General features: G+C 36.0%; 2 protein-coding genes and 1 long non-coding RNA gene across 5 annotated transcripts in view; 2 read left to right on the forward strand and 1 right to left on the reverse strand.

Annotated features, from left to right (window-relative positions):
• The first annotated feature begins 1050 nt into the window (after window positions 1-1050).
• LOC116160951 lies at window positions 1051-1424 on the forward strand. Its single transcript, XR_004143356.1, has 3 exons — window positions 1051-1185; window positions 1235-1347; window positions 1397-1424. It is a non-coding gene; the product is annotated as an uncharacterized LOC116160951 (long non-coding RNA).
• A 29-nt stretch (window positions 1425-1453) lies between these two features.
• LOC116161482 (zinc metalloproteinase nas-7-like) lies at window positions 1454-1913 on the forward strand. The gene is made up of 3 exons (XM_031474836.1): window positions 1454-1589; window positions 1636-1772; window positions 1821-1913. The coding sequence occupies exons 1-3, from the start codon at window positions 1454-1456 to the stop codon at window positions 1911-1913; spliced, it is 366 nt and encodes a 121-aa protein (XP_031330696.1).
• Window positions 1914-6752: 4839 nt separating this feature from the next.
• Window positions 6753-19355, reverse strand: part of LOC116161002 (myotubularin-related protein 4) — a 30865-nt gene continuing 18262 nt past the window's right edge. The window contains exons 11-17 of one of the 3 annotated variants that reach the window (XM_031474174.1): window positions 18276-19007; window positions 18109-18228; window positions 14292-14508; window positions 14134-14241; window positions 9309-9383; window positions 8990-9198; window positions 6753-7653 (exon numbers count right to left, since the gene is read on the reverse strand). In XM_031474174.1, the coding sequence (XP_031330034.1) occupies window positions 7452-7653; window positions 8990-9198; window positions 9309-9383; window positions 14134-14241; window positions 14292-14508; window positions 18109-18228; window positions 18276-19007 (1663 nt within the window). In that variant the 3' untranslated portion in view covers window positions 6753-7451. Of the gene's footprint in view, window positions 7693-8989; window positions 9199-9308; window positions 9384-14133; window positions 14242-14291; window positions 14509-18108; window positions 18229-18275; window positions 19008-19355 lie in introns of all 3 variants that reach the window. The other 2 variants (XM_031474173.1, XM_031474175.1) reach the window with 2 other exon arrangements.

Raw genomic sequence — 19355 nt, forward strand, 5'->3', positions numbered from 1 at the left:
TTTTAGAATATATCAAGAATTCTTCAAGAATATTTCAAAAAGTCTTGGACAAAATTTCAATAAGATTTTACGAATACTTCAAGATTTCAAAAATATTTCAATATTTCAGAAAAATTTTAAGTTCAAGAAGATTTCAACAGGATATGAAAAAGATACGAAGAAAATTTCAAGAAGATTTCAAGAATATTTCTAGAATAGTTGAAGATTACAAGAAGATTTCAGGAAGGTTTCAAGAAAAATTAAAGATTTCAAAAACATTTCAAGAGGATTTCACGATGGTTTCAAAAAGACTTCAAGAAGATGTCGAGCAGGTTTTAGGAATATTTCTTCCCCCTGGTAGGTATGTCTAGGGCCGACTGAGATAGCATCTAATAACTCAAAAAATCCAAGAACAAAAAGAAAAAGGGCCATTATCGGTAAAGTCAAATCTGATATTTTCGGCAGGTTGCATTTGATTAGCAGACTTCTACCCCATGTAATACACCTCTACAGCGGAGATATTCCAGTGCGTTGTACAACCATGCCGTGGTACCCTTAATTTTCGTATGTGCCAATTCCGTCTAGCTAGTGATTGTCTTTTTCGCCACCATCTTTATGACCACTATGTGCGTCAACTGCCCTAAGAACGTAGTCTAATTAAATAATTTGAACAAGAAAATAAATAAAATTGGAAAGTCAACAATACGCCACCTCATTTTCAAGCGACTTTCCGTTGTTTTTACAAACACTCTCAAGAATATGTGTCTTCTTCCTGTGTACCAAGACGCCAAGGTACACGCAATTTATCACCATAAATTTTACAAAGCAAATAGTTACACTTATTTTTTAAGATCGAGTGCATAATATTTGCCCGCGCCACAAACTCTTATATAAGCGCTAGACGAAATTGACAAAGATTTTAGTGCTGAGAAATGGATCCAATAACCGCCGTTCTTCTACTGGTCATCCTCTCAACTCCTTCAGACTGTTCGTCACTACGAAACAACATAAAGAAGAGTACGCGACTGAAGTTGAGTTTGCCAATGGACTAAACTCGTCGATTTGTAGGTAGAGAGAGGAATCTATGGCAGTACAGTGGCAAATTCGAGGGCGACATCCTTTTGCCAAGCAAACGGAACGCGGCGACTAATGTGAATCTTTGATGGCCGGGAGGCGTTGTGTGTTACACCATTACTGGCAGTTTCAGTAAGTACAACTACCCAAGTTCCAGCCAGGCTAGGATGACCTGTTTTAGGTGCATCGGACCGTAATCTGATAATCACCACGCTGAGTACTGGGTTTCCGAATACGTGCGTTTATCCGTACCAGTCGACAACATACTGTGGAGGAAGCGTGGTTCAGATCACGGTAGGTGGCGCTTTCTCGATTTTTTGCCCGAGCAATTCTACTTCCGCAGAATGCCGATCCGAGCGGGTGTTACGCCGAGCTTGGTAGACAGGGGCGACCTCAAACTATGAATTTGGGAACCACCTGCGTACACCGTCACCAAATTATCCACGAATTCATGCACGCCGTCGGATTTTACCACATGCACAGTGTTCCAGACAGGGACAACTACATTACAATTTACCCCCAAAATATTATACCAAGTAAGTCCACCTGACCTAGTTCAATTCAACCATTAACTTTCCCCAGGTGAGCTTTTCAATTTTGACATAATACCAGCGAATAGCGAAACAAGCTTCGGATACCCATACGACCTCTGTAGCATCATGCACTACGATCCGTACGCGTTCTCGGCGAATGGCTTGATGACAATACAACCGCATACGGTAAGCGAAAATATCGAAACGGCACACAGTGAAAGACTGACTTTTCAGACGCCAAACTGCAACATGGGATGGGTCGAAGATTTGAGTCCGATCGATGTCGGCAAACTTAGGGCCATGTATTGCCCTATTGGTAAAAAATAATTGTCGACTCTCGTATTGTCTACACTACACTGTAAATAATAATACCTATGGTATATTTTTCTTTTATTTCCATTTTTACTACTTTTTGTTTTACTCGCGATCGTCTTTCTGCAGAAGTCCGCTAAACAAAGGCATCCCTCCGCTTTTTGCATCTTATAGGTATGCGGGCATTAGTTTTGAGAAGTTGATGCGATGGGTACAGGGTTGAGATGATTTCAAATTCCAAACAAGAAGTACCGTTGGCGGATATAGAGACACCGTTCAAACCACAAAGTATCATTGGCGTATATCGAGACACCGCTGGAAATTGTTTTTACACTGGAAAACAATGGGTTTCCTTTTCAACAATCTACAATATACGATGAAGGGTTATTTTAACCATTGGGTGAATTAACTTTCACGAGATGAGAAACCATATAAATGATTGTAAAGCTTCTGAAAATTCTGAATTTAATTTAGAGATAGATAAAATAGCAAGCTTAGGTTCTGTCGTCGTGATCGTTTCCATACAAACATCATTGTCATATGTTCTGAATGTCATTTCATATGGTGCATTTGAAATAAGAATGACAGATGTCATTAGAATGCACAGTCATCTGTTTCACTTTATCTACCCTTAGTCCCTTACGGTTAAAGTGATCACTTTATCTATCCTTACGGTTAAAGAACGGCTAAGCCTACTCATTCAAACTTATTAAAATGTTAATTTAACATTTGCTATAAAATAAACAAATGAAAATTAATAACTGGCCAATCTCAAACAAATCAAAATAGGAATAACCTTTGTTTCCCAGTGTAAAAATGATTTACAGCGGTGTCTCGATATACGCCAATGGTACTTGTCGTTTCAACGGTGTCTCTATATACGCCAACGGTACTCCTTGTTTGGAATTTGCAATCGTACATCTCGACGTATTAAAAAAAAATCATTTTAAACCACATTAAACGTTGGAATTACGTGTTTATGTTAGACAGATCGTTGTAATTCAGAAAATATAGGTTAATAATGTCTTTATTACGCAAATTATTTGGAAGTAAAAAAAATTAAAGAAGAAACTAATCTAGGCGTTCAACACGTTGACCTAGACGTACAGCTGTTGCTCTTGGGTCAGAATTGTGAGATGCAAAAAATTAAACCAAAAACCTTTAGTGTGAGAGGTTTCACCCTGTATATACAACTTACGGAGATGCACACTTTTTTGAGAGTTGGCAACCATGCAATTTCTAGGTGGGAAAAAGCTGGCTGAACGTTCGTTACGTTTGGCATTTTGTTTTTATTTGCGACCATGAGAGCATCGATCGTGATAATTTGTTGTTATTTTTGTGTTATTTAATGCAGGTAGTAATCTTTGCATTTATTTACATCGTATTTGAGTTTTGTATGCAGCATTTTATATTTTTGTTTCTATCTTTGTTTTTGACTTGATTTAACCGTAATGCAAAATCACATATTTGATACAGTTATGCTTTTGTTTGTAATTGTTTACGTTTTTGATGTAATGCTTGCTTAATTTATGTTTATTCATGTTGATTACCTGGTCTTGTCCCTGAAGTAATATTCATATAAGTTTTGATCATTTTATTTTAATATGTGCAAATTACTGAGCTGTTTGTGTGTGTACTTGTAACTAACACTTTCTCCGTGAATGAAGCAGTCACGGGGGTGGTAAAAGAAATATTTAATGGGTCTCAAAGTTCGTTAAGAAAAGTTGTTGCAAATATTGATAATCAAAGAAAAGGTTTGATTGAGATACCCAAGAATCCATTTTTTAGATGCTTATGTAAAAGATATACACTCTGAAACTCAACCCCCAATGTGTTTTTTTGGATGAAACGTGGATATTTGAAAACGGAACAATATGTAAGTCAACAGCGCAAGAAGTGTAAGAAAAATTAAACCCGAAGGACGCAGGTAACATACTGGTATATATGAGAACAAAACAATCTTATAACTATTTAAGATATGCGGTTTTACACACCGGAAACATGAATGGTTTTATTACTGGAGCATCTTTAATTTTCGCTTGAGAAACAAATGATCGTGTAGATCTGTCAGCTATACCCAGGGTTTTTGTCCCTAAGGTTTCCCTGGCATCGCATAGGTTGTGTGGGTTTGTTTTTTTTCGTCTTTTCTTAAACACAAAATTAGTTTCTATTCAATTTCCTTTCTCATTTCTATATACATAGAACGACCATATTTAACATCCGACTGAAGTTCCGAGAAACGTCCGTCGTTTCGACATGAAAGTAACTGTGTCTTTGTTCGTGAATATGGGAAAAGTCTAAATTGCAGTCGCTTCTCGACTTCTAAAGAACAATTAAAAATTTTTTTAATTTTTCCTTTACGGCCAAATAATTGTGTCCACCTTGTTAGTATAAGATCGCGACATCGACAACATTTTTTTAGGAATTGGTCAATAGAAGTCGTTTTTGTAATGGATATCCTACCCACAATGGAGTACTGTCTGATAGTGTAGGAAACTATAAAAGTGGTAACGGCAACATTTTATTTGTGAAGCATTCGGTAGTATGTGTAAAATTTCTCCGCTAGATGTCGCAATTGTCGTCCCCATTTTCGTAATACGCTGTGCATAATGAAATGGCAAACAATATTGGAAAAAATCAAGGTTGTTGTCTCGTATCTTTCAGCCAATAAACGTTGAGTATTAAAATACGCGAATGACGTCACCCAGAATTCCATTTTGTCCAGACCAACAACAGAAGTAGAACAAGTTCAACAAATCCAAATGGATCGAAATGGTACCTTACATGGATGTGTTGAAAAGTCCCTGCACGTTGCGAAGTAGCCTTTATCATGTAACACTCGAATAAATTATTTTTAAAAAAACGAAACCATAAAATTGACCCTACATACATCAAACGAATCGGTAATAACCACATATTAAAATAAAATGATCAAAACTTATGAGTGTAACTTCAGGGACAAGACCAAGTAATCAACATCAATAAACATAAATTAAGCAAGCATTACACCAAAAACGTAAACAATTACAAACAATAGCATAACGGTATTTAACATCTCATTCTGCATTGCGGTTAAATCAAGTAAATTTCAAAATCAAAGATTGAAACACAAAAACATAAAATGCGGCATACAAAACACAAATACGATATAAAAAAATGCAAAAATTATTATACCTGCATTAAATAACACAAAATAACAACAAACATTTATGGAGCGATGCGTTCACGATCGCTTTCAAGACAAGATGATCAACGTAACCGTAACCCCTTGTTCCTGCTTTTTAGAAGGCGCAGGCGGCTTTTTCCCACCTAGAAATTGCACGGTTGCCAACTCTCAAAAATGATGTATCGTCGTAAGTTGTATATACAGGGTAGAACCTCTGTTCTGACCTCTGTATACGAAAATGTTGGCCACACTCAAAAATTCCTTAGATTTTAAGCATTCACTTATCCTGAATGGTTTAAGAAAATAATTTTTGAATAGACCTTTGCATCTCTCATTTCTCAAAAACTATGACAGATTGGCCTACGGCCTACGCAAATCTTAGAACCGTTGAATTCAGAATAAAATGGCGCATTTAGAACAAAAATAGAAAATGGTTTCTATTTAAAAAAAAAACAAGATGGCGCCAACATCCGGTATACACGGTGCCCATTTTTCGAGTGCCACTATGGGGATCTCGCTTATCTTAAGAGATAGACATTAGGTTAAATGAGGGCAAAGTTGCGAATTTTCGTGTTGAATAATAATCTGAAAAGAAATTTAAAATATCTTCAATAGTTTTGAAAATATCGCAAAAAAAAGAAAATTTCTGATTTTCGTTTTTAATTATTTCATAGTAAACTAATCGTTCTAGACATTTCTAAATTCAGACACTTTTTAATGGAGATTTCGAATATGGCATCCCGTTTTCAATAACTTTTAAGATGACGGAGAAACAGGTGGCAACTTTAATTTTTTTTATGGGCGCCGTTTTGGATTTTGACATTTTGAGATTACGTCTTTTTTTCTCTTTACAACAATCACACATGGTGGTTCAGTAACTCATTTTTCCTAAAATTACAATTTTAATTTTCTGCGAAGAGTATGCTTTGGAAAAACAAAACGTTTTTACGTTTGTGCTAGATTTATTGCGAAAATATTATTTGTTCTTAAGTATTTTGTTCTAATTTGAATTATAATTTTCTTGCAAAACGAAGGTTCAATTATATTCAGATGAAAATCTAAACTCAACTAGTTCTCTGCCAACGCTCTAACTAGACAGATGGATCAAACTGTTATACTTTTGTTCACGATAAAAGAACGTTTTGTTTTTCCAAAGCACTCTTCCCGAAAAATTAAAGTGTCTGAATGTTTTTTTGCGATATTTTCAAAACTACTAAAGATATTTTTAATTTCTTTTCAGATTATTTTTCAGCACGAAAATTCGCAACTTTGCCCCCATTTAACCAACTCGCTATCTCTTCAGGTAGCGAGATCCCCATAGAGGCACTCGAAAAATGGACACCGTGTATACGAAAGCGGCGCCATCTTAAAATTATTATGAACCAACTTTCCTATTTCAACTGCAAGTTTTAAAACTTACGTGAATCACCCTGTAACACTTCAAGTGTTATGGTAGCAGCAAAGTTACCTACCTTCTAGTCACACTATTGAAGAAGGATATGAGTGATTATTGAATGCGGTTTTAGTTAAATAGTGTATATTTTGTCTCATCTACTATACATTATAATGCATGTATATTATTCTAGTACAACTATCTTCTTTTGTCTATTTAAGTAAATGCAAAATCTATCAAATTGAAAAATTAAATCCTTTTAGAAAATGTGGGAATCCCGCTAAAAATTATATCGTTATAATGCCCATTTTTATTGCTTCTAAACGAAAGGGATTAAGATGTTAAAAATCGGAACTGACTTTTGCAATTACTTCCCTATTAGAAAATAATATATTACAATTAGTACACGCCCGCCCGTCGGCCATCGGAACGTCTTTTTTTTTAATCGTCTGCGAAAGTTTTGAAGTGTTTTTTCTTCGTTAACATTTGCTCGAGACAGAGGTCACTTCAAAACCTTTGAGTCCCAATAGTGTATACATATATTGTCACAATTGATGTTTACCGTCTAAATTAAAGTGATGAAAAGCATTAAAAATATTCCATCACAGCATTTCTCAAGAACATTTCCTTTTAAAATCACAGTAACCTTTATTTAATGGACGTTAACAGGATTACTAAAACTAAAAAATGTGCATCACTTTAAAAATAAAGCTATAAAAACGGTTTAAGAGTTGGACAGGAAAATTGAACATTGATCAGAAAGCGTGGTTATGATTATACACCGTGGAAGCTACATCGGAAAATTTTTCAGTTTCGTAGCCAACTCCAAACACATCACAAGATTCGACATAAAATGTAGGTTAAAATAACATTTCGACTAAAAACGTGACCAAAAACAGTGCACTAGAAAATATTTACAAAACCCAGACAGATGTAAACCTAAAAACATTGATATAATACAAAAAACTTTACAATAAAAATAATACAATCAAACTTAATTACTGGATGCTGTTATTTGCGGATTCGCGGTCGTCGTTTGCGGGCCCACGTGCTTACAGTGGTCGGGTATCTCGGCGCAGTCGCGGCGCAACTTCGCGAAGCACGTCGTGCATACGCGCACCGGACTGAACAGCTGCTCGGACGGCAGCGGCGTGCTGTTCTCCGAACAGTCGGCGCAAAAGATTCGGCCGCAATTTCTGCAAAATGTCCATTGCTCACTATTCTCCGTTTCTAAACTAAGAGGAGCGTTTTAAGGAACTCGCGCTAACAGTTTTCACTTGCAATTTGGCCGAGAGGGCGCCGATTTTACACAGTGACCAATGGCAACTCTGATGTTTTTCAAATTAGCTTGGCGTTTTTGTGATTTAATTTTTCAGCTAAGGTTCTTATTGTAAATAAGCTAACCTTATTCATTTAATCGGTAACAGATTGAAGTATAAAGTCACTAAATATAGAAAGTACCGCAATCCATTGGGCTCGTGTGTTAGAGAGAGAACGCATGATTTTTGCCCAAAAATGGCGAAAGTTACCAGATTCTAGTAACTTTTATGTTAGGGATTGTTCCACCTGTTTGGAGATATCTGTATATATTTTTATAAAACATGACAGTACTATGAAGTTAGGTTATAAAAAATGACAGCTATTCAGATTTTATTTGTCAATTTTTTTAAGTTGGCAGCAAATTTGCCCAAAAATGGCGGATGATTGCGGTACTTTCTATATCTAGTGACTTTACTTAACAGCGCCCTCTATTGAGCAGCGGTACAAACATGTCACAGTTTAAAACTCTAAAATGACGCTTATGCATTTATGCATTAGATGTCGCTGCAAAAAATTTAGCGTTAAAAGTTGGACAATTCGAATTCCTTATTATTGGTATTATTACAGTGAGTGATATGGAGGTAAGCTGGGCCACCATTGTTTAAGTGAAGTGGAGGTATTCATCGGCTTTAAATTTTTGCAGAGACATCTAATGCATAAATCCGTAAGTGTAATTTTACAGTTTTGGAAGGTACATGTTTATACTGCTACTCAATAGAGGGCGCTTTTAAGTATACCTAAACCTGTTACCTATTAAATGCATACAGCAATCTGTTGTTTTTGTGTATCTGTGTTACTTGTAAGTGCACGTTTCTCCTTAAGAAAAGTTAACGTCCGAGTTCGTAATGGGTATCGGTAATAATTTTATTATAACTAAGTTATCTGTAACTCATAGCCACTAAGTGCCTTTATAATCATGATCAAAACAAAAGGGGCAAACCCTCAGATCTCCTTGTAATGATTGCTGCTCTAGTGATTTCAAAAGTGACAGGGCATGTGAATGAGAATCATTCCCCCTGCTCAGTAGGTAGCAATTTAGTAAAAATTAAAAGTAAGTTATCAGTAACTCATAGTCCCTAAGTGCCTCTACCATGATAAAAAAAAAAGAATTGTAGGCGAAAGGAGCAATTATACTAAAGTTAGTAAATTTAGTGGTGTAATTCAGGCTTTGCAATTTACTCCTCTCAGTCTATAAACAAAGCGTAATAATACCTGCAGTGGTGCTTCCTCCTTCCGAGCCAGAACTGCGTTTGGCAACCCGTACACCTCGAGACCGCATGGTCGGGCACCCAGAGCGTCGAGATGCCCTCGGGAAACGCCGGCCCCTCCTCCACCGCCTCCCATGATATGTCCGAACGCAGCGATTCGACCGCCGACGCTTGGCCCTCGCCCGCGCTGCAATTAGAATCCACCACGGAATTCTAAAAACGAACCCTAATGTCAGTTTAGACGTGCAGAAGGTGGATATCGGGGGAGTTAAGGAACGAGCAAATACACGCAAAAGCCACAAGTTCGTACAAACGAGACTGACCATTGCTGCCATCGGCGAATCAACGCACTCGCTTGCGACCCTCAAAAACGAACTATCGCCATCTTCTTTGTCACTCTAGACAAGATAAGTTTACTTTAATGCAGCTCGTTATCCAGGATTTTTTAAAAATCTTTTTTGAATCAAAATAAACATTTCTTGAATTTTTTAATGTCATATTTAAAAAAAAAGTTTAATATGCTATCTTTATAGATTAAAAAATATATTTATTGAATAATCTGCTGTTTTCTAAATAAGTATGCAGATTCAAGTAAAACAATGTCAGATCTAATCTTTTTTTTAATGAAACACCCTGTATTTTGTAATCTAAAAAAGTAGCATTATTACATTCTCTTTTCAAAAATATAGCTGGCCAGGGATGACAGTAAAAAAAGATTTCAGTGATTAAAAAAAAATGATATAAAAAATGTTAAAAAAATCAAAAAGATTCAGAAAGAATTTTGAACTTTTTTAATCTTATATTTATGAAAAGAGAAATGAATATGCTATCTTTTTAGATTAAAATATACAGGGTGTTCCCTTTAAAAATGAGATTGGGTCTGACAACTTTTTCACCTAATCCAGTATACTATTCATTTTGAAAACAAAAAGAACAGATGACGCCTATATTACTTTTTATAGTATAGAATAGGAAACATGTTCATCTGATTTTACAAAAATATATGGGGTGGTCCATATTAAAAAAAAACAGATATACAAGTATCAAATGTTTATAACCAAGGGCCTTCGAAATAAACTTTTACATATTTAATAGAAAACATGTTCAATATGACTTTTACAAAAATATATAGGGCGTTCCATATTAAAAAAGTGAGATTTACAAGTATGAAATTTTGAAGCCAAGGGCCCTTGAAGTAAACTTTTACATATTGGATAGAAAACATGTTCATCTAGCGTTTTAAAAAAATATACAGGGTGTTCCATATTAAAAAAAACAGATATACAAGTATGAAATTTTGTAACTAACGACCCTCGAAATAAACTTTTACATATTGGACAGAAAACATATTCATCTGACATTTTATAAAAATATACAGGGTGGTCCATGTAAAAAAACTGAGATATACAAGTACGAAAGTTTGTAACTCAGGATGTTCATCAGACGTTTTACAAAAATATATAGGGTGTTCCATATAAAAAAACAGATAAGTATGAAATTTTGTAACTAAGGACCCCAGAAATAAACTTTTACATATTGGATAGAAAACATGTTTATCTGACTTTCACAAAAAATATACAGGGTGTTCCATATAAAAAAAAAGTGAGATATACGAGTATGAAATTTTGTAACTAAGAACCCCCGAAATAAACTTTTAGATATTGAATAGAACATCTGACGTTTTACAACAATATACAAGGTGTCCACATAAAAAAACAGATATAGATACAAACATGAAATTTTGTAAGTAAATACCCTCGAAATAAACATTTGACATATTGGACAGAAAACATGTTTATCTGATTTTTTACAAAAATATACGGGGTGTTCCATATAAAAAACTGAGATACACAAGTATGAAATTTTGAAACTAAGGACCCTCTTTAAAAAGTAACACAGATAGCATCTAAATAATCTATTATTATTATATATGGGATAGAAAACATGTTGACATTTTACAAAAATATACAGGGTGTTCCATATAAAAATTGAGATATACAAGTATGAAATTTTGTAAGTAAGTACCCTCGAAATAAACATTTGACATATTGGAGAGAAAATATGTTCATCTGACTTTTTACAAAAATATATAGGGTGTTCCATATTTAAAAAAACTGAGATTATAAGAGCATGAAATTTTGTAACTAAACACTCTCGAAATAAACTTTTACATATTGGACAGAAAACATGTTCATTTGACTGTTTACAAAAATATACAGGGTGTTCCTTATTAAAAAAAAACATATACGAGTATGGAATTTTGTAACGACCTTCAAAATAAACTTTTACATTTTGGATAGAAAACATGTTCGTTTTTTTACAAAAATATATAGGGTGTTTCATATTAAAAAACTGAGATATACAAGTATAAATTTTGTAAATAGGAACTCTCGAAATAAACATTTGAGATATTGGATAGAATAAATATCCATCTGACTTTGATCAAAATATACAGGGTGTTCCATATAAAAAAACTGATATACAAGCATGAAAGTTTGAAACTAAGGACCCCCTCTTTAAAAAGTAACCAGATAGTATCTAAAAAATCTATTATTTTTACATATTGGATAGAAAACATGTTCTTCTGACGTTTTACAAAAATATACAGGGTGTTCCATATAAACACTGAGATATAGAAGTATGCAATTTTGCAGCCAAGGGCCTTTGAAGTAAACTTTGACATATTGGACAGAAAACATGTTCATCTGACTTTTTACAAAAATATACAGGGTGTTCCATATAAAACACTGAATATACAAGTATGAAATTTTGTAGCCAAGGGTCCTTGAAGTAAACTTTTACATATTGGATAGAAAACATGTTTATCCGACTTTTACAAAATATACAAGGTGTTCCATATAAAAAACTGAGATAAACATTTCATAGCACTAACATTTAAGGAGATGCCCTGTATAATTGTCGAAAATGGGACGCCCTGTGCAAAGCGAGTCAACGACTGTGGGTAGGAGAAATTTGTACATTGTGCTTTTGTATATATAGTATACTTGTTAATCTCAGTTTTTTAATGAAAGCACCCCATAATAGATTATTGAACAAGTTAAGATATTATAAAAATATACAGGGTGTTCCATATAAAAACTGAGATATACAAGTATGCAATTTTGTAGCCAAGGGCCCTTGAAGTAAACTTTTACATATTGGATAGAAAACATGTTCATCTGAGGATTCAGAAAAGAAAAATACATAGGGTGTTCCATATAAAAAACTGAGATAGACGATTATGAAATATTGTAACTAAGGAGCCTCGAAATAAACCCTTTACATATTGGACAGAAAACATATTCATCCAAAGGTTTAGAAAAATATATGGGGTGTTCCACATAAAAAAAACTGGATATACAAGTATGAAAGTTTGTAACTAAGGACCCTCGAAATAAACTTTTACATATGGGATAAAAATCATGTGCATGTGACTTTTTAAACAAATATACGGGGTGTTCCATGTAAAAAACTGAAATATACAAGTCTGAAATTTTGTAGCCAAGGGCCCTTGAAGTAAACTTTTATATATTGAATAGAAAACATGTTCATCTAAAGTTTTACAAAAATATACAGGGTGTACCATATTAAAAACAGTGAGATATACGAATATGAAATTTTGTAAGTAAGTACCCTTGAAATAAATATTTGACCTATTGGATAGAAGTTCTAGCGTTTTACAAAAATATACAGGGTGTTCCATATTAATAAAACTGTGATATAAGACTATGAAATTTTGTAACTAAGAACCCCCGAAATAAACTTTTAGATATTGAATAGAAAACATGTTCATCTGACAAAAATATACAAGGTGTCCATATAAAAACAACTGAGATATACAAATATGAAAGTTTGTAACTAAAGACTCTCGAAATAAACTTTTACATATTGGATAGAAAACATGTTCATCAGACGTTTTACAAAAATATACAGGATGTTCCATATAAAAACTGAGATATACAAGTATGAAGTTTTGTAACTAGGAACCTTCAAAATAAACTTTTACGTATGGGACAGAAAACAAGTTCATCTAACGTTTTACAAAAATATATAAGGTGTTCATATAAAAAAAAACTGAGATATACGAGTATGAAATTTTGTAAGTAAGTACCCTCAAAATAAACATTAGACATATTGGATAGAAAACATGCTCATCTGAATTTTTACAAAATATACAGGATGTTCCATATTAAAAACTGAGATATAAGAGTATGAAATTTTGTAACTAACGACACTCGAAATAAACTTTGACATTTTGGGTAGAAAACATATAGGGTGTTCCATATTAAAAAAACTGAGATTGTAAGAGTATGAAATTTTGTAGCCAAAGGCCCTTGAAGTAAACTTTTACATATTGGATAGAAAACATGTTCATCTAGCGTTTTACAAAAATATATAGGGTGTTCCATATTAAAAAACTGAGATTATACGAGTATGGAATGTTGTAACTAACAACTCTCGAAATAAACTTTTACATATTGGATAAAAACATGTTCACATGGCGATTTACAAAAATATACAGGGTGTTTGTATCTAAGGACCCTCAAAATAAACATTACATGTTGGATATAAATTCGTCTGATTTGGTACAAATGGACATTGTAATACTCAAAAAGAGCAAATTAAGCACGTTTTTGCTTACCTATATGGGATCATCATCCGATCCTGATCCAATTCAGACTGAAAACTAAGCGACTTTGCGTCATCTAACTCCTACTCAATAAAATTACACGACCACTTGCAGTAAATAGGTCTTGGCAAAATTCAAAGAATTCACAAAAAGCACTCAGACGTTGTAGTTACCACGAGCGATATTCAGTGGGGAAAACTGTACGACCTTCAACTTGGGTAAACTCTCCCAACACCATCAATGAATCGAGACTTGCAAACAGAGACGATCAAGTATAACTGTCACATATTTTATGTCGTAAAGTACAATTACAACTGAATGAATTATAAGTATCGTACATTTTAGGAGGTTCAGTCCAAACAGTCTGAGAAACTGTAAGAGATTCTGCTTAAAAACAAAATCGTGAAGATATGGACGAAATTCAACTACTGACAGTACAAAATGGCGGGCATTCGGTCAACTAACTTGTATTTTTCATTTCGGATTTTGCTGTAACAATGCGCCGATTACATACTAACCGTGTCGTCTATTCTCTCTCCGTCATTGTAGTTGCACTGGTGACAGACCTGTTTGATTAGCGCCTGCCGATACGTATGCAGCTCCCTCTGAAGTGCCTCCTCCTTTCTCTATAAAACATTAATGTCAATTCACAGTAGATGCCGATGTGGTATAGTACCTTTTGCTTTTTTATTATTTGCCATAACCTATCTTGCATATCAGATCGTAAGGGTACTAGTCCGTCGTCTCCTAACCTAGACTGATGCAGGGCCACGCTCTTCTGTTCGCTGACAGAGCTGAGCGTCGTTTCCCAGTTGTTCCCGCTAGGCGTACGCGAGTATAGAGGTGGCGTAGAGTAACGTGAATTTTTTCCGCTTGTATTATTACTATTATGACTAAAAAAAAAAGATTCAGTACCCTGTGGACACCCGAAAGTAAAGTGCCTCCTGGAAAATACACCACATTTAATTTTACAACTAAATAGAACGATTTGTTTCTGCACAAGTTAAGATTCCAGAACGGTCCAGCATTAGGTGTCGTAACTGGTTAGTTATTTACCACTCCAGTGAGTGTCTCCTCAGGGCGAAGTGTTAGTTTACAAACATGTCGATACACACATCATATTTCGAACAATTCGATAAGTTCCACATGACCAAATATATAACATCAACTGGGGGCCAAGACCATGTAATCAAAACATAAACATAAATTGAGCAGACATTTACCCCAGAACTAAAAGCAACTTCAAACAATAAAATTTAACAGTATCAAACATGTGATTCTGCATTGAGGTTAAATCCTTTCCTCTTCTTGTAGGTCGCGCGGTTGCCAGTTCTCAAAAATGTGTGTATCAGCGTAGAATGGAACCTCGTCGCGCGGTTGCCAGCTCCCAATAATTTGTGTATCAGCATAGAATGGAACCTCTCGGATTTTAAGAAAACGTCACAGAAGATGTTAGTCAATACACATGTCTCTCTCGCACGCTGCTTAAGATTGCGACAACCGTACTGTCCAGTGTGAAAGAGAAGAACGCAGCATAACTTCTGCTCGTAATGCACGCATCGATGTAAGAGAGTGCGCACGCGCTTTCTCCATGTGATAGAAGCAGACAGAAATAACAATTACACTAATTTTAATTAAGGGTAGTCTTGACTTAATTTTTTTAGGCAAGCCATTTGCAATGTGGCACCGATCCTTCATCCACACGGTACAATAAAGTCATAAGAAAAGCAAAGAAGGAGTTCTGGAGGAAACACTAGAAATGCATTATGACTCCTAAAGGCCCTTTCAAAAGAATGCAAAGGGAAGATAGGAAACCGAGTAGGAAACCTTTGAAACAGTACTGGAAGTCACACAGAAACCAAAAAAAAAAACACATTAGAGGTCTTGCTCCCAGCACCCTTTCCAAAATCCTTAACCCTAAAACCTAGGGACAATTGAAATCTGCTTATTCCAGTGTGTAACTAGACTAGATGGGCCTATCATCGCCGTTTTGTTAGCATACGCCGTTTTATATTGTTTTACCGGACAGAATTTTTCTTGAATTCCTGTTAGAATATAATTAGGGTGGTTTTTAGGTAACGTTAGAATTTTAGAAAATACGAAAAAAAGGAAAAAAATTTTTATTCGGCTCAAAAAGCACCAATATTCCGATAGTTTCTTCTTCATTTCTTCGTGTAATGTATACCTATTCGGTTTTGGATACTTACATAAATAAGAAAGTTGCGTTTTGCGCATGCGCAGTACGATTTTTTGCACACGCATTTTATTTCCTTTCATTAGAGGGACCTACCGTTCAAATTACTCCATAAATAAGAACGTTGCCTATTACGCATACGCAGCATAGACAATTCAATTCTAAAACGTGACCGATTGATATAGGAGACCCTCAGCGACTGGCGTTTAAGAATAAACGCCAAAACATGAAAAAAGTGTCATCTATAGACAAGGGTGGGGGGCATAAAACGTAATTGTAAAAACCATTCGGTCTAACACTTGTGCAGAACCGTTGACATTGCTCGGCTTCGCCTCGCACATTAAAACATACAGAGGAGACATGTTTCGACTTCGCCGCCTCGCCTCTCACCTTTACTCAAATCGCCGAACGCGATCGAACAGTAGAGGAACCCAACGTAAAACACATGGTTCTAGCTCTCTGCGCCCAAATATGAAATGTGAGATCTATAAGCAACTTTGGGGGGGGAGGGGGGGGGGGGGGGGGGGATACCTCGTACCAAAAACCAACCCACAAAACCGCAACTGTACACGTTACCCCATTCTGTCACTACGGAATCATACCTTTACCGCTAGGGGGGGGGGGGGGAGGCGCCGCCTTTCAATCGATATATCTTCAAGACTACTCGAGATAATAATATCCAATAACAGAACAAAATTGAAGTTTGTTACATTTGCGTAAGCGGCACTATAGACAAAAAAATAATAAGCAAGATAAATAAAATAAGAGTAAACCTATTACAATGTAATTAAGTAACTAAATTAAACCATGACATTACATAAAAGAAAACAAATTTCAAAATTTCTGATAGAGGAGAAAAAATTAATGTCTGCATGTCTACAGTATATGTCAAAATTACGCGACATTATGAAGGAAGGGGATTTTGATAATGTTAGTTTTGGGAAAGTATCATTACATTCTCTGCTCACGTTTTCGAGTACTTCGCGAAAAAGTGCCTCAAAAACGACACTCGCGCCTTCTCGTCCCACATTGCAGTGTTGCCAGTTCTAAAAACCGTCGCTACTGACCATGAGAGAGGTATCTCCTATATCTACCCATATAGAAAAAACATAGACGAAGTCAGGTTCTCTTCGATTTTCAGATCGGCGATGAAAAATTTGGTGGGAGAGCGGCATTCTTCATCTAGCGAATTGCGCACACGCAGCATAGACAATTCGATTCTAAAACGGCGACCGGCGTTACCGAATAAACGCCAAAATATGAAAAAAGTGTCATCTATAGTGGTGGGCATAAAACGTAATTATAAATACCATCTAGTCCAACACTTGTGTAGAACCGTTGACATTGCTCGGCTTCGCCTCGCACATTAAAACATACAGAAGAGACATCTTTCGACTTCGCTGTCTCGCCTCTTACCTTTACTCAAATCGCCGAACGCGACCGAACGATAGAGGAATCTAACGTAAAAAATAGGCTCTACTTCTTTGCGTTTCTGAATAAACGCCCAAAAGTGAAATAAGTGACATCTATAAGCAATTTGAGAGGAGGGGGGCACGCGACCCAATACCTCGGAAGCGCAATCGTACTACGAAACTAACCCATAAAACCGCAACTCGATACATTACTCCGTTCTCTCCCTACGGCGTCACACCTTTACCTATACGGAGTGGGGGGGGGGGGGGGTACGACTGGGCGCCTATCAATCGCAGTCCATCTAGGAAGCCGACGCACAAAACCGCAACTCGATACGTTTCCGTTCGCCCACTAAGGCCTCCTAATCTTACCTTTACGCGGAGTGGGGGGGGGGGGGATATCCTGATCCATTAGAAGCATATCGCGACGTCCCACATCCTCGCCACCTTCGCCTTCCCGAAACGCACTTTTTCCTTTTAACCCCCCCCCCCCCCTTCATTGCGTAATTGGGACAATCGGCTGGCAGATTTGTTTACCAGTAAATATAGTGCGAATTGAGACTTTTAAAGACGTACCAAGCACGTTGTGCGTTGCGCTGCATTATCCGAGTCACGTTTTCGAGTAAAAAATTATTACCACGAAAGCGTTTGGGTCCAAGGTGCAAAAAATTTCGTTGCGCTATATTTGGAGTTGCAAGTTACGTTAAAAAACTCAGTTTATTAATCAAAGTTGTGCACTTAATTTGATGAGAGGTGGTATAGGAACCTGATAAGAGCTTATTTTGCCTACAATTTATAGCTATAGATTTGTGTATTTTCCAGGAGTCATTAACACTACTTCCAGTTTAGTTTCTATTGTCCAATATTAAAAAAAGAAAAATAGTTACCTATGTTTGCCGTGTATAAACTTAATATTTTGGGCGCACACTTTACAGAAATCGAAATTTCCATTAAATACGTCGGGACTTGAAAGTCGTTCAAATCCGTTCATTTGTTTTGGCATCGAACTGCAAAAGAGAGTCAAAAAGTGAGAAGCGCAAGCGAGCCAACTTACTTGCAGGTGACATTTTCAGAAGTCAAGGTCTCCGTGCTGGTCTCGACGGAATGTAACGCGCTAGGATTCGCCGGATGAGCTAAGGTACGTTCCGACCTACTTTCACTAGCCTCCGTGCACTCGGTGTCCGAATCGAGTTCGGCCGTTCTTAAATCACCGTTATGATTGATGTCACCTTTTAAATGAGTCTTTGGAATGTCAAAGGGCGGTCTTAAACATATACTTTCAAAACCGTTGACATCGCAAAGGTGCTTCGCTACGTTTACCGCATCTAAATTTGTTTCGTTAACATTATTATCAGTCTTTTGGTTATTTATCACATCACAGTTCACCTTGAAAGCACTTTCGTCCGAACTACTACAACTAACGGCACTACTTCCAAAATGATTATCACGACTATCAATTGATTTATCGTCACTCTTCGTCGTATCACTTTCTTCTTGAGCAATTACGTTACCTTCGTCACAATTTAAATTCGTCAACATCTTCGACGAGTCCATTAGATCGACCGAATCGTCGCTCAACGCTTGCAAGTTATTCTTGTAAATGCAGTCGTTATTACAATTATCAATCGCGTCTAACTCACTGTTTAGGTACTCGCTCGGTGTCGGTGTTATGCAGCCGTTCGAGTTGCAAAACCCATTCGTTACCTGCCCGTTTCCCTGAGACTGAGGTATGAGGTCGTCGTCTTGAGGTAAAGTAGTTTCGTTTAGGTTGATGCCGTTCATTTTCCTGCAAATAAGACTTGATGTAGTAAAATTTAATGTCGAATTAATTTAATTAATATTATATTAATTAATAACTGCACCTATCACCGCCATTTTGTTAGTAGGTAAACGCCGTTTGTTTTCCGTTTGTCAATTTTTTGTTTGTTTGCTTGATTGTTGTGATAATGTAGTTTGGTTTGTTTTTAAGTATCATTGGCACGTTATCAAATGCGGAAAAAAAAGGAAAAGAATTTTGATTCGGCTCTAAAAATCTAAATTTAAAATTATATGGGGAAGGTTTAGAGTTTCATTACTACAATTCCATTCAACCCCATTCCGTTGTTGAGGTATATACCCGATTACGATAAGAGAT

This window comes from Photinus pyralis, unplaced genomic scaffold (assembly GCF_008802855.1).
Source record: "Photinus pyralis isolate 1611_PpyrPB1 unplaced genomic scaffold, Ppyr1.3 Ppyr1.4_LG10, whole genome shotgun sequence".
Lineage (NCBI taxonomy): Eukaryota > Metazoa > Arthropoda > Insecta > Coleoptera > Lampyridae > Photinus > Photinus pyralis.

Bases quoted from the DNA above. Each gene is read 5' to 3' on its own strand.
- LOC116161482 (XM_031474836.1), top strand. From the start codon at position 1,454: ATGAATTTGGGAACCACCTGCGTACACCGTCACCAAATTATCCACGAA. The intron at 1,590-1,635 runs GTAAGTCCACCT...AACTTTCCCCAG, and splicing joins CCCCCAAAATATTATACCAA to GTGAGCTTTTCAATTTTGAC. The intron at 1,773-1,820 runs GTAAGCGAAAAT...CTGACTTTTCAG, and splicing joins TGACAATACAACCGCATACG to ACGCCAAACTGCAACATGGG.